We start from the raw sequence: 14,300 nt of genomic DNA, 5'->3' as shown, positions 1-14,300 counted from the left end.
ACCCATGTCTCTTGTGTTTCCTGCATTGGCAGGCAGATTCTTTACCACTGAGCCACCTGGGAAGATGCCTTTTATTTTCATCATTTAAATTAACTTAAGCATAAAATTAAGAGACTAGAGAGCTCTTCAAGAAAATTAGAGATACCAAGGGAACACTTCATGCAAAGATGGGCACAATAATGGACAGAAATGGTGTGGACCTAACAGAAGCAGAAGATATTAAGAAGAGGTGGCAAGAATACACAGAAGAACTACACAAAAAAGATCTTCATGACCCACATAATGACAATGGTATGATCACTCACCTAGAGCCAGACATCCTGGAATGTGAAGTCAAGTGGGCCTTAGGAAGCTTCACTATGAACAAAGCTAGTGGAGGTGATGGAATTCCAGTTGAGCTGTTTCAAATCCTAAAATATGATGCTGTGAAAGAGCTGCACGTAGTATGCCAACAAATTTGGAAAACTCAGCAGTGGCCACAGGACTGGGAAAGGTCAGTTTTCATTCCAATCTCAAGGAAAGGCAATACCAAAGAACGTTCAAACTCCCGCACAATTGCACTCATCTCACATGCTAGCAAAGTAATGCTCAAGATTCTCCAAGCCAAGCTTCAATAGTACATGAACTGTGAACTTCCAGATGTTCAAGCTGAATTTAGAAAAGGCAGAGAAACCAGAGATCAAATTGCCAACATTCATTGGATCATAGAAAAAGCAAGAGAATTCCAGAAAAACATCTGCTGTATTGACTATGCCAAAGCCTTTGACTGTGTGGATCACAACCAACTGTGCAAAATTCTTAAAGAGATAGGACTGCCTGACCACCTTACCTGCCTCCTGAGAAATCTGTATGCAGGTCAAGAAGCAACAGTTAGAACTAGACATGGAACAATGAACTGGTTCCAAATTGGGAAAGGAGTACATCAAGGCTGTATATTGTCACCCTGCTTATTTAACTTATATGCAGAGTACATCATGGGAAATGCTGGGCTGGATGAAGCACATGCTGGAATCAAGATTGCTGGGAGAAATATCAATAACCTCAGATATGCAGATGATACCACCCTTAGGGCAGAAAGCGAAGGAGAACCAAAGAGCCTCTTGATGAAAGTGAAAGAGGAGAGTGAAAAAGCTGGCTTAAAACTCAACATACAAAAAACTTAAGATCATGGCATCCAGTCCCATCACTTCATGGCTAATAGCTGGGGAAACAGTGAGAGACCTTATTTTCTTAGGCTCCAAAATCACTGCAGATGGTCACTGCAGCCATGGAATTAAAAGACGCTTGCTCCTTGGAAGAAAAGCTATGACTAACGTAGACAGCATATTAAAAAGGAGAGACAGTACGTTGCTGACAAAGGCCCGTCTAGTCAAAGCTGTGGTTTTTCCTGTAATCGTGTATGGATGTAAGAGTTGGACTATAAAGAAAGCTGAGTGCTGAAGAATTGATGCTTTTGAACTATGGTGTTGGAGAAGACTCTTGAGAGTCCCTTGGACTGTGAGGAGCTCAAACCAGTCAATCTTAAAGGAAATTAGTCCTGAATACTCATTGGAAGAACTGATGCTGAAGCTGAAACTCCAGTACTTTGGCCACCTGAAGTGAAGAACTGATTCATTGGAAAAGACCTTGATGCTGGGAAAGATTGAAGGCAGGAGGAGAAGGGGACGACCGAGGATGAGATGATTGGATGGCATCACTGACTCGATGGACATGAGTTTGAGCAAGCTCTGGTATTAGTGATGGACAGGAAGCCTGGTGTGCTGCAGTCCATGGAGTGGCAGAGTTGGATACGACTGAGCAACTGAACTGACTGACTGAAGCTTAAAATTAATTTCATTTTTATTGTATTAAAATTTGTTAAAATTATATCTGACAGTTACAAATTAGATTTTTTAAAGTAATTAAAAGCAGTTAATTTTTTAAGATTTTGAATAATGATAATGCCATAAATTTCCTAAAGGAAATAACTTTGATTTATTCTTAAGATGGAACTAAAAGATGTTGAAAGAAAAATTGCACAGCAAGCAGCTAAACTCCAAGGACTAGATTTGGATCGAAGTGTTCAGCAAGTAAACCAGGAAAAACAAGAAAAACAACACAAATTAGATACAGGTAATAGAGTGTGTTTCCTTATAAAAACTTCAACATTCCCAGCATATGGTTTTTACCATTAATTTTATAACTATTATGTGGACAAAAAACAGTCTTCCAGTCCATGGTATAGTCACTTTCTCTTCTCAAAAGCATCACTTCTCCTCTCTCCTTTCTTTATTGAATAATAGGAACTTTTGAATAATTAGTAATAGATGGAAAGTGAAAGTCGCTCAGTCATGTCTGTCTCTTTGTGACCACGTGAACTGTAGAGCCCATGGATTTCTCCAGGCCAGAATACTGGAGTGGATAGCCTTTCCCTTCTCCAGGGGATCTTCCCAACCCGGGGATTGAACCCAGGTCTCCTGCATTGCAAGCGGATTCTTTACCAGCTGAGCCACAAGGGTAGCCCAAATAATAGATAAGCTGTTCTCTTTCTCAGTCATGCCTGCCCTGTGAGCTCACCCATGGGTGTTGGGACAGCAAGCGGGTTTGGGAGCTAGATAGATGGTTCTGGCATTTTTCTTGTGGTGGGTGGGACCCACAGAAACTCAGCCTTTGTGAATGCCACAGACCTATAAACTAGAAAGATGTTACTTATGGTGTTTTCTGTGCCCTTTCATTAACTGTATGGATGTGTTCTCATGCAGTTTCTAGTAAGATAGAATTGAACCGTAAGCTTATACAGGACCAGCAGGAACAGATTCAACACCTAAAAAGCACAACAAATGAACTTAAATCAGAGAAACTTCAGATATCCACTAACTTACAACGTCGTCAGCAGCTAGAGGAACAGACTGTGGAATTATCCACTGAAGTTCAGTCCTTACACAGAGAAATAAAGGTAAAAACATTCATATGTATTTGTTTTTTAAAATTAGTTCAGATATATGAAATGCTCTTTTTGGGATAATGGCCAAAATATGGTTATTGTGAGAATCAAATCGAAATGGTATACAGAACTTGTACTAATAGGTAAAGACTTCTGGGAGAAGATTTACTGGCCATAATAAGAAGGAGCTGGCTGCCTGGTTAAGTAGTGAACTTCCTGTTACTGGAGGTGGCCTGGTGGTGACTGCTAACTCCGTATGAGGATTCCTACTTGTGTTGGAGATTTGTCTTATCTAAAAATCCTACATGGATGGCAGACACTGCCTCTCAGACATAGCACTTTTCTTTGATTCCAGATGTAATTTCAGCGTACTTCCCACTATAATCAGCAGGCACTGAGTTGACACATGGAATGGAACCTAATTGGCATCCCTCACCTAGTTTAATCAAACCTAAGTAAAAAGTGAAAATGAGAGTCGCTCGGCCATGTCCAACTGTTGGCGACCCCACAGACTATACAGTCTGTGGAATTCTCCAGGCCAGAATACTGGAGTGGGTAGCTGCTCCCTTCTCCAGGGGATCTTCCCAACCCAGGGATCAAACCCAGGTCTCCTGTGTTGCAGGTGGAGTCTTTTTTTTTTTTTTCCATTTATTTTTATTAGTTGGAGGCTAATTATAATATTGTAGTGGGTTTTGCCGTACATTGACATGAATCAGCCATGGATTTGCATGTGTTCCCCATCCTGAACCCCCCTCCCACCTCCCTCCCCATCCCATCCCTCTGGGTCATCCCAGTGCACCAGCCCTGAGCACTTGTCTCATGCATCCAACTGGGACTGGCGATCTTTTTCACCCTTGATAGTATACTTGTTTCAGTGCTGTTCTCTCAGAGCATCCCACCCTCGCCTTCTCCCACAGAGTCCCAAAGTCTGTACATCTGTGTCTCTTTTTCTGTTTTGCATATAGGGTTATCGTTACCATCTTTTTAAATTCCATATATATGCGTTAGTATACTGTATTGATGTTTATCTTTCTGACTGACTTCACTCTGTATAATGGGCTCCAGTTTCATCCATCTCATTAGAACTGATTCAAATGTATTCTTTTTAATGACTGAGTAATATTCCATTGTGTATATGTACCACAGCTTCCTTATCCATTCGTCTGCTGATGGGCATCTAGTTTGCTTCCATGTCCTGGCTATTATAAACAGTGCTGCGATGAACATTGGGGTGCACGTGTCTCTTTCAGATCTGGTTTCCTCGGTGTGTATGCCCAGGAGTGGGATTGCTTGCAGGTGGATTCTTTACCAGCTGAACCACCAGGGAAGCCCCAAATCAAACCTAAGACTCAGCCAATTAAATTTTTGAACAGTTTTAGAAAAAATAATCTTATCTAGGTTCATAATTATACACATTCAGTAAGAACTAAGTATATTACTGAATCTGTTGTTACTATAAATGTTTCTTAAGTAGTTTTAGATTACAGAATATCAGAGGCGTATAGTATAAATAGTAGTACTACCTTATTTTTTTATTTCTTTACTGCTTATAAACTGTGACATTTAAACTGTTGTATCTCATTTTGCATTCAGTGTATCATTTTGATAAATGTGACTAAATTTCCTTCTTAAAGAAAAAGAAGTTGAGACTTCCAGATATTCCATGATTTGTCCAAGTTCATACAGTTAGTAGGAGGCAGAGTTAATTTACTGGTATATATCTTATGATGTGTAAGACATTTGACTTCCTACCACACCAAACCACTTCCTAATATAAAATATATTGACACTGAATTAATTCTGAATAATTGTTTCTACCTTTATGAATTCACTAGGTACTTCAGGATCTTTTGAGGATCATGGTTTTGAACAGCGGTTATTATATTATGCTATAGAGATGTTTCAAGGCCAAATGATGTGTACTTCTGATTAAAATAGTTTTTTGAAAACCCCTTTCTTTCCAAAATAAGTCAGAACACACCTACATCAGTGTACTAGTATGGTTTAATTACCATAAAATATCTACTTAGCTTCAGCAAGCTAAGCTTAATGTCAGAAGTTCCTTTATGATCATATTTCCATCTGTGAAAGAAAGCACTGGACTGAAAGAGCTTTCTTATTCTTTGGTTACACAGAGCTGATATGGGCCCTTACAAACTCAGGAAAATTTATACCTGAAGCCACATGCTCATACAATTGGAAGCACATGGCATTGATTAAGAATCAAGTCAATGATCTAAAAAGAAATGATACAAATGAACTTACAAAACACAAGGAGACTCACAGTCTTAGAGAAAGAATTTATGGTTGCCAGGCTGGGGAGTGATGAGGGAAAGGGATAATTAGAGAGTTTGGGATTTATATGTACACACTACTATATTTAAAATGGATAACTGGCAAGGACCTACTATGTAGCACATAGAACTCTGCTCAATGTTATATGGCAGCCGGGATAGGAGAGGAGTTTGGGGGAGAATGGATACGTGTATATGTATGGCTCAGTCTCTTCCCTGTTCATCTAAAACTGTCACAACGTTGTTAATTGGCTATACCCCAAGACAAAATTAAAATTTTGAAAAGAAAAAAAGAATCAAGTCAGTGTAGCATATATACTTGCTGACACACTATAACATAGTGGCTAAAAGAGTGCCTCTGGGGGGAAAAAAAAGTGCCTCTGGAGTTGAATGAGATCTGAATCCTGGCTCCTTCATTCACTGGTATTGGGGACCCTGGACAAATCATTTCTGTGCTCATCTGGAATTTAGCATGAAAATAATGGTACTTTCCTCATAGGGTTGTTGAAAGGAGCAAATGAATGATTTAATCATTTAAATGATTTTTTAAAGCCTGGTACATAGAAAATGGTTTTATTTGACTGTGAAGTCTGAAATAAGCTAATGTAATGCTATTATATAAGGTCTTATTTTTTTGTATCTTTAGGATGCTAAAGAGCAGCTAAGCCCTTTGGAAACAACATTGGAAAAATTTCAGCAGGAGAAAGAAGAATTAATCAACAAGAAAAATACAAGCCACAAAATAGCACAAGATAAAGTAAGATTTCATTTATTATATATTTACCAAAAACATTTTTTAAAATTATTATATTCAAAGCACCATGTTGGACACTAATATTTCACCTGAAATTAAAAGCATGATAAAATAATATTTGTAACATAATAAGATTTGTGACATAATCTTTTTTAAATAAGGATTAATTATCAATTATTTTGCTTTTTTTGTGTTATTTTGCTTCTTGATTTAAACTATTAATAGAAGTTTGAGAATTGAGAGCTTTTAATCTAATCTCATAGGTAATAAAGGGAGATTGTAAAATTTGATTTGAGATAAAATGTGTCAGTGATGGAAACTGGAACCCAGCATTTCTAACCTCTAAGCCCATGTTTCACTGTATGCTCCTGTTAAGTTTTTGTTACCTTAATATAAGATATTCCTTGGAAATAAATCTTCCTAAATGCCTACTCCCAATATTTAATAAGCATTTTTCTACAGATAAATGAAATAAAAGAGAAGGTTAAAAATATTCACAGTTACATGAAAGACATTGAGAATTATATTCAAGATGGAAAAGATGACTATAAGAAGGTAATTAAAACTACTTAATTGAATATAATTTAAAATGATTTGTTATATTTTTATTTCTTGTGCTTAAGAAATTTTCTTTTTTGTAGCAAAAAGAAACTGAACTTAATAAAGTAATAGCTCAACTAAGTGAATGCGAGAAACACAAAGAAAAGATTAATAAGGAAATGGGAATCATGAGACAAGATATTGATACACAGAAGGTAGGTCCTTTTTTTGCTGATGATTTATGGTGGTATTTATACCAGTAACATTCTTACTTTTTTTATTTTTTACTCTTCAATACTTGCATTGAGTAGATATGAAAACAGTAGGGAAAAGCAATTCTTGTGTATATATTTATATAAAAAGTATGTTTTTCTTTTTTGTTATTGAGAGACAAAGCAAATTTTCCTGTGGCAATGTAAAAAGAGACATATTTTCATTTGTAAAATGAAATTTCAACAAAGTGCACTTGGTGTAACTTAAGCTATTGTGATTCTTTTGATCATAACATTTTTTTTTCTGATTGTATTTTTTTTTATTGAAGTATAGTTGAATTACAATTCTATGTCAGTTACTGCTATACAACGAAGTGACTCAGTTATGTATTATATATACACTCTTTTTCATATTCTTTTCCATTATGGTTTATCACAGGATATTGATATAGTTCCCTGTGCTATACAGTAGGACTTTGTTGTTTATCCATTCTATGTATGCCAGTTTGCATATGCTAATCCCAACTCCCAGTCCCCAACCTCTCTCACATCCCTCCCCCTTGGCAAGCACTAGTCTTCTTTCTGTGTCCATGATTCTGTTTCATGTGTGTGCATGCGTGCTCAATCATGTCTGATTCTTTGTGATCCCATGGAATGTAGCCCACCAGGCTCCTCTGTCCGTGGGATTTCTCAGGCAAGAACACCGGAGTGGGTTGCCATTTCCTTCTACAGGGGATTTTCCTGACCCAGGGATTGAACCCGCATCTCTTGCATCTCCTGCAGTGGCAGGTGGATTCTTTACCACTGTGCCACCATAGGTTCATTTGTATCATATTTTAGATTCTCTATATAAATGATATCATATGGTATTTGTCTTTGTCTTTCTGACTTCACGTAGTATAAGCTCTAGTGGCATCCATGTTGCTGCAAATAGTTATTTCATTCTTTTTAATGGCTGAGTAATACTCCATATGTATGTACCACATCTTTATTCATTTGTCAGTGGACATTTAGGTTATTTGCATGTCTTGGCTACTGTGAATAGTGCTGCTATGAACATGGGACTGCGTGTATCTTTTTGAATTATAATTTCATCTGGATGTATGCCCAGGAGTGGAATTGCCGGTTCATATGGTAATTCTATTTTCAATTTTCTGAGGAACCTCCATACTATTTTTCCACAGTGGCTGCACCAATTTATATTCCCACCAACAGTGTAGGAGTGTTCCCTGAGAAAAGCAATTCTAATAACATTGTGATTTCTTCTTTCCTTTTTTGTTTTCAGTAAGAGACTTCCTTGGTAAAAGTTTAAACATAAAAACATAAAATTAAGTCTCCCTCCCCTTCTGACAATTGTCAGTCTCACCTCTATATATTATTCTTAAATGTTGTAAGTAGACTATGTATTGTTTTTCATTTGATTCCTTTATTTGCTTTCTCTATTAAAGAAATTAATTTCTACAGTATAATTAAAATTACATTGAGAAAATAATTTTCAACATGTCTAATATAAACATGATGGTTAATATCTTTAAAAACTATACCGTTTCTCTCTTCTTGCTGTTCTAAACAAAATTTCATGTTTGAATGCTTTAAACACTTGGTTATAAATAATAGTTAAAATCTCTTTAAAGATTAGCCATATCTGCAGATTCTCTGGCCATAGTGCCAGGAATGTTAAATGTGAGTGTCAGTTCAGTTCAGTAGCTCAGTCATGTCTGACTCTTTGTGACCCCCTGAACTGCAGCACGCCAGGCCTCCCTGTCCGTCACCAACTCCCGGAGTTTACCCAAACTCATGTCCATTGAGTCGGTGATGCCATCCAACCATCTCATCCTCTGTCGTCCCCTTCTCCTCCTGCCCTCAATCTTTCCCAGCATCAGGGTCTTTTCAAATGAGTCAGCCCTTCCAATCAGGTGGCCAAAGTATTGGAGTTTGAGCTTCAACATCAGTCCTTCCCATATGAGTATCAGTCAAAGGTAAATCGAATCTCTGCCATCTAATAAATGCTATATAAATTTATGATGCATATATAATAGTTATCATTAGCTTATTACATGTGTTTTCTATTTAAGATCACAATCTATAAATAAGTAAAGTCCATACCAATATACAGAGATAATTAAGATAATACCAGTCTGTGACCCTTTTCAAGTTGATGGTCTAAATTTAGTAGATCTGACTACATTAGTTTACTTTTATAACCTACCTTGTTTTAGAAGTTATTTACTAATTATTTACATAAAGCAATGCTAAGTAATAAATTAATGAGAAAATGAAACAGTGTAGAAATAAGGATAAGAAGGCGGCAGTGAAGCAGGAGAGTACTAAGTATATAAAATGTAGGCCATGAACTCTGATATGCTTGCTGAAGATCTCAGTAGTCACATGAAAAGAGAAAGTCATAATTAAGATTCACATTGTCTCAAAACTGAAAAAAACCAGTTTCCTGGACTGAGACCAGAGAAAAATGTCTCTGTAGGCATTCATGGAAAGAAAGGAAGACACTGTATAGATTAATAGAAACCAGGTCTTCAACAAACTTCATGAGGCCTTTTTTTTTCACAGTATGTTTCAGTACATTTATTATCCCTTGAGGAAGATTCTGTAGAAGGTGGTATGCTTGGAGCCTAGAATAAATGTTAGAGTGTTTAGAGAGCAAAAGTTAGCTATAGGCACCTGTCAAAATCACATGGATTTTTCCCACTCCAAAGTATATAACCAAGAACTTAAAATATATATTTGTATGCTGCTGCCGCTGCTAAGTCACTTTAGTCATGTCTAACTCTGTGCAACCCCATAGACGGCAGCCCACCAGGCTCCCCCATCCCTGGGATTCTCCAGGCAAGAGCACTGGAGTGGGTTGCCATTTCCTTCCCCAGTGCATGAAAGTGAAAAGTGAAAGTGAAGTTGCTCAGTCGTGTTCAACTCTGTGTGACCCCATGGACTGCAGCCTACCAGGCTCCTCCGTCCATGGGATTTTCCAGGCGAGAGTACTGGAGTGGGTTGCCATTGCCGTCTCCAATATATTTGCATAAAATATGGAAAACAGCCCAAATTGTTATCACCTGATGAATGGGTGAACAGAATGTGGTATATTTATATATATTTGCCAGGAATTTCCAGAGAAACAGAACCAATAAGAGACTGATAAATACAGATTTCATCTGTATTTATATTATAACAAAGATAGTTTATAACAAAGATAGATAGTTATGGTAAGGAATTAACTCAAGTGATTGTGGAGGCTGAGAATTCCCAAGATTTGTGGTTGGCAAGCTGGAGACTGAGGAGTGCTGATTGTGTAGTGTAGTTCTGGCCTGAGAACTAGGAGAGCTAAAATATTCTCTCAATCCAAGAAGAGCCAACGTTTCACCTTAAATATGAAGACAGGAAAGAAAAAAAACACCGTCCCAACTCATACAGTCAGGCAGGATGATTACCCCTTAATCAGCCTTTTTTGTGCTGTTCAGGTCTTTAGTTGACTGGATATGGCCCATCCACATTAGGAAGGGCAGTCTGCTTTGTTCCGTCTACCAATTTAAATTTTAATCTCACCCAGAAATACTGTCATAGACAGAATAATGTTTGACTGGTGTCTAGGCACCCTGTGGTGTCAAGTTGACACAAAATTAATCATCGTGGAATATTACTCAACCATTAAAAGTAAGGAAATAATATATGCTATAATCTGGACAAACCTTGAAAGTATTGTGCTTAAATGAAAGAAGTCAGTCACAAAAAACCATATTGTATGATTCTATTAACATGAAATGTATAGAATAGGCAAATCATAGAGACAGAAAGCAGATTAGTGTTGCTTGGGGTAAGGGGAAAGGAGAGAAAAGGGAATAGAGAGTGGCTACTAATGGGTATGGAGTTTTGGGAGCAATAAAATGTGCTAGAATTAGCACTTTATGAATACACTGAAACCACTGAACTGTATACTTTAAAGTGGCAAATTTTATGGTACGTGAATTATGTCTCAATTTAAAAAAAATCACCTGGGTTATTGAAAATACACATCTGTCTCCATTCCAGCTCAATAAATCAGAACCTCTGGGGCATGAGCAGAGGCATGTATATTTTGTTGAAGGTCCTCAGGGGTTCCGATGTATCCCATTAACTATATATCAGTTACTGAGTCAGAGCACTGTATAGCTTTCAGGAAATTGGTCTATAAATGGCATTTTCGCCAACTAGACTTTTGGTGGATTTTGGAATGTGGTTTATTCAGCATATTACTCTCTCATAGGTACCTAGAATGCAGCTAATTTTCATGTTTCCTTTAGGTGGCAAACCGCATGCATTAACTACTCTCTGAACTGAGTGATTGGGATTACTATCAAAGAGTTGAAGAACCTAACAGCATATTTATGTACTTTACTCCACAGAATTTAAAAATTTGGAAGTTTAATAATCTTCCTCATTTTTCAGATGAAGGAAACTGGAGGTGACCTGACTTGCCAAAGGTCATAAAAGTAATAGAGTCGAACTTGACCCTACATTGTCAAATTGCTAGTATAATGGAAAAACAGTTTTATGACTGCATTTAGTTTTGTCTGATACTTTATCTCTTCTTCCTCTGATACTTTATATTTTGAAGACTGTAACTGGAATTTTTACTGCTTAAAGTACAAGGACAAATTTGACCCAAAAAGTATTTCACTAGCTTATTGAGCTAAGCACTGCATTTAGTACTTTTTATATACAATAACTATTTTAATCTTCAAAGTAGTTCTCTTGACAGGTGGTATTATTATCCCTATGTTACAAGTAAACTAAGGCTCAGAGAATTTAAACTAGTTTGCCCAAAGTCATCCTGTTTGAAAGTTGCAGTGCTGAGATTTGAGCCTAGGTATATCTGACTTCAAAGCCTATACTCTTTAACTACTGTGCTGTATACTGTCTTCCTAAATGAAAAAGCAATTAGAAGCTGACCTGAAAGAAAGAAATCTCTAGCTTTCTGGTGACCATGCAGGCTAACAGACCAGGAACATTATTTCATGCAAAAAATCAGTCTCACCTAAGAATGTGATAGCCCTTCAAAGAGTCCTTTCAGGTATTCATGAAAGCAAATTCCATTGTTCTGTTAGATAAAAGCAAGCAATGCCACATTCTTTTGTTCCTAATAAGGAAGAAGTATAAGCATAGTCCCCCAGGGAAGAAGCTTGGGGAGTCTTAGCAGCTGTGGTGGTACATTAGGTTGCCTTGGCAACAAAAGGTAGTTTACAACTATATCGTTTTCGTCATCTCTAGCTTATAATGATGCCTTTAATAGATACGTATATATTTACATTATTAGTTCTAGGAAGACTGAAAGGAGCCTTAATGAAGTTAACAACAACAAAAAAAACCAGCAAAACTCAGAATAATGATTTACAGGCAGGCAGGGGTGGGTGTGAGCATGAAGCATGTGAGAGGGGCGGCTTCCCTTCCGATCTCCCGCTTCCCAGAGCCGCAGTGACTCTGGAGTCATTACTTTGGCAACAAAATGTTATCAAAGATCTGCCTCCTCCCCTCTCCCCCACCTCCCTCCACACTGAGTTTATCTCAGGTTGCTGTAGAAAGGTCTTCTTTGAAAAGGCCTGACTCCAAAGTTAAGGTAAATATTTTATATTCAGGCTTTTTTGAACCAAACCATCATTTTTTTGCAGGAAGACTTTTTCTCCCTAAGTTGCAAAGAGTCAACTTATAAATTGTATTCTGTTCGTCTCTTGACAACGTAGTCCATTATAATCACCAGGGAAACTACTGAAATAATTGTGTGGTGCTGCTGCCAACAAATGATTTAATGGTTGCTTTTTAAGGACAAAACTACTCAACAAGAACAGCTAAATTTAAAGTTTTTCAGTTCAATTCAGTGGCCAGAAAAAAATGTCATCAAATATATAGATACACTATTTTTGTGAAACTTCTCACCACCTTGTCAGCTTGAAGGTAAAGATCTTATCTGACATATTTAACAGTATATAATGGTCTTGGCACATGTTAGTAGACAAATACAACTCAGGAAAAATAGTGGGGGAGACTTTGATAGTAGTCTTGCTGTCTTGTATCTCTTAGATCAGTGGGCTCCATCTTGAGGTTCTTAGGAAAGATGATCCTGTGGGGCCTGGGTATGAAATACTGGAAATCTAGTGGTAGCATTTTCTCTCATCATTTAAATGTTTGTTTTGTGTGGGGGGGCCTTCCAGATTTGTCTAGGCCTGGAGGCCCCTTTACACTGGCTTCTCCCTCTGCTGAGTCACACATGAGTCTAAGGCAGAATTGGTACTTCCTGTTGCCAGTTACCTGCTATGAATCACATGTTGGTGACTTGATAATTTTTGTTAACGAACTTAATATTTACATTTAGATACAAGAAAGGTGGCTACAGGATAACCTTACTTTAAGAAAAAGAAATGAAGAACTAAAAGAAGTTGAAGAAGAAAGAAAACAACATTTGAAGGAAATGGGTCAAATGCAGGTTTTACAAATGAAAAAGTGTGTTTTTAAAAATAGTCTTTAGTTTAAATAAAGGTCCTTATAATTGAAATGTGAAATATATTCAATGCATTTTTTTTTTTAAGAATTTAAGCCTGTGGCCAAAGTGTCCTTTAAAACTTGAAAGAAGGTAGGCACTTGCATACAGATATATTTAATGGCTTTATAAACTGAATTACTGAAAAAGTAGTAACACAGAATTTATAGTCACATTGTAACTATGCAGTGATAGCCATTATTAAAAATACCGAATTCACAGACTTTAGCAAGCCTGCTTCACAAGTTAATGATAGAAAGAATACCTGGCCTCTGACCCCTGCCTGGGTCAGTGCTTATTCATTCTGTAATTGCTAGTGGAGTTACAGCCAGTTCTTTGTCCTTGATGACCCATTGTACATGGTCCCAGGTATAATTATGTGACAGCCAGAGCATTTGATTAATTAGATTCTTCTTTGATCTGGTTTTATTGATAATTACTATAGTTGCTATCTTCCTGCTACAGCAGAAAAGATTTTATTCTTGTTTTCTTTGCCTTAGGAATTCTGTAAGAACCTGGTTGATGGCTGAGGCACTAGTCTGGTGTAAAAGGTTGTACTAGCCAAACAGTTTTTGGTCCCACCTCAGCTGGTTAGATATACTCATTCATTCAGTCATTCCTTATGGAATTTTCATTTTTCTTCTTGACTTCACAAAGAAATCTGGATCAAAGAATGCTTATGTTTTTCTGAAAGATATAATAAATTGAAATTTAATTTAGTTATTAAAACCTAACAAATAGTTACTCCTGTGTTATTGTAAGTTCTCTTGGTTTGGCCATTTTTAATCTCATATATCAAAGAAATAAGGCTTAACTAGAAGAGCTCTTTATCTTTCAGCCTGTTTGTTTTTTATGCATTAGGACACTGAGACCCAGAAAAAAAGATAATAGGAAATTAGAATGAAAGCCAGGAACATGACCCAGATATCCTAGCTTCCAAGCTGCGCTCTTTACCATTGTAATGTTGGTGCTTTTGGTGCCAAGTTGGGGGGGGGGGGGGCGGGGGGGTGGCGGGGAAAGCTTATAGAAATAGCCTTTAAATGCAACTATATAT

The 14,300-nt window shown here is 37.2% G+C and overlaps 1 protein-coding gene across 3 annotated transcripts in view; it reads left to right on the top strand.

The window, feature by feature from the left end:
- RAD50 (RAD50 double strand break repair protein) overlaps positions 1-14,300 on the top strand; it is a 246,571-nt gene that overhangs the window by 205,714 nt on the left and 26,557 nt on the right. For all 3 annotated transcript variants that reach the window (XM_061150793.1, XM_061150792.1, XM_061150791.1), the window contains 6 exons: positions 1,986-2,112; positions 2,742-2,935; positions 5,864-5,974; positions 6,434-6,526; positions 6,613-6,726; positions 13,082-13,209. In XM_061150793.1, coding sequence (XP_061006776.1) covers positions 1,986-2,112; positions 2,742-2,935; positions 5,864-5,974; positions 6,434-6,526; positions 6,613-6,726; positions 13,082-13,209 — 767 coding nt within the window. The remainder of the gene's footprint in view (positions 1-1,985; positions 2,113-2,741; positions 2,936-5,863; positions 5,975-6,433; positions 6,527-6,612; positions 6,727-13,081; positions 13,210-14,300) is intronic.

This window comes from Dama dama, chromosome 9 (genome assembly GCF_033118175.1).
Source record: "Dama dama isolate Ldn47 chromosome 9, ASM3311817v1, whole genome shotgun sequence".
NCBI lineage: Eukaryota > Metazoa > Chordata > Mammalia > Artiodactyla > Cervidae > Dama > Dama dama.
Note: the sequence above shows the minus strand (reverse complement) of the source record. Positions and strands in the feature narration are given on the sequence as shown.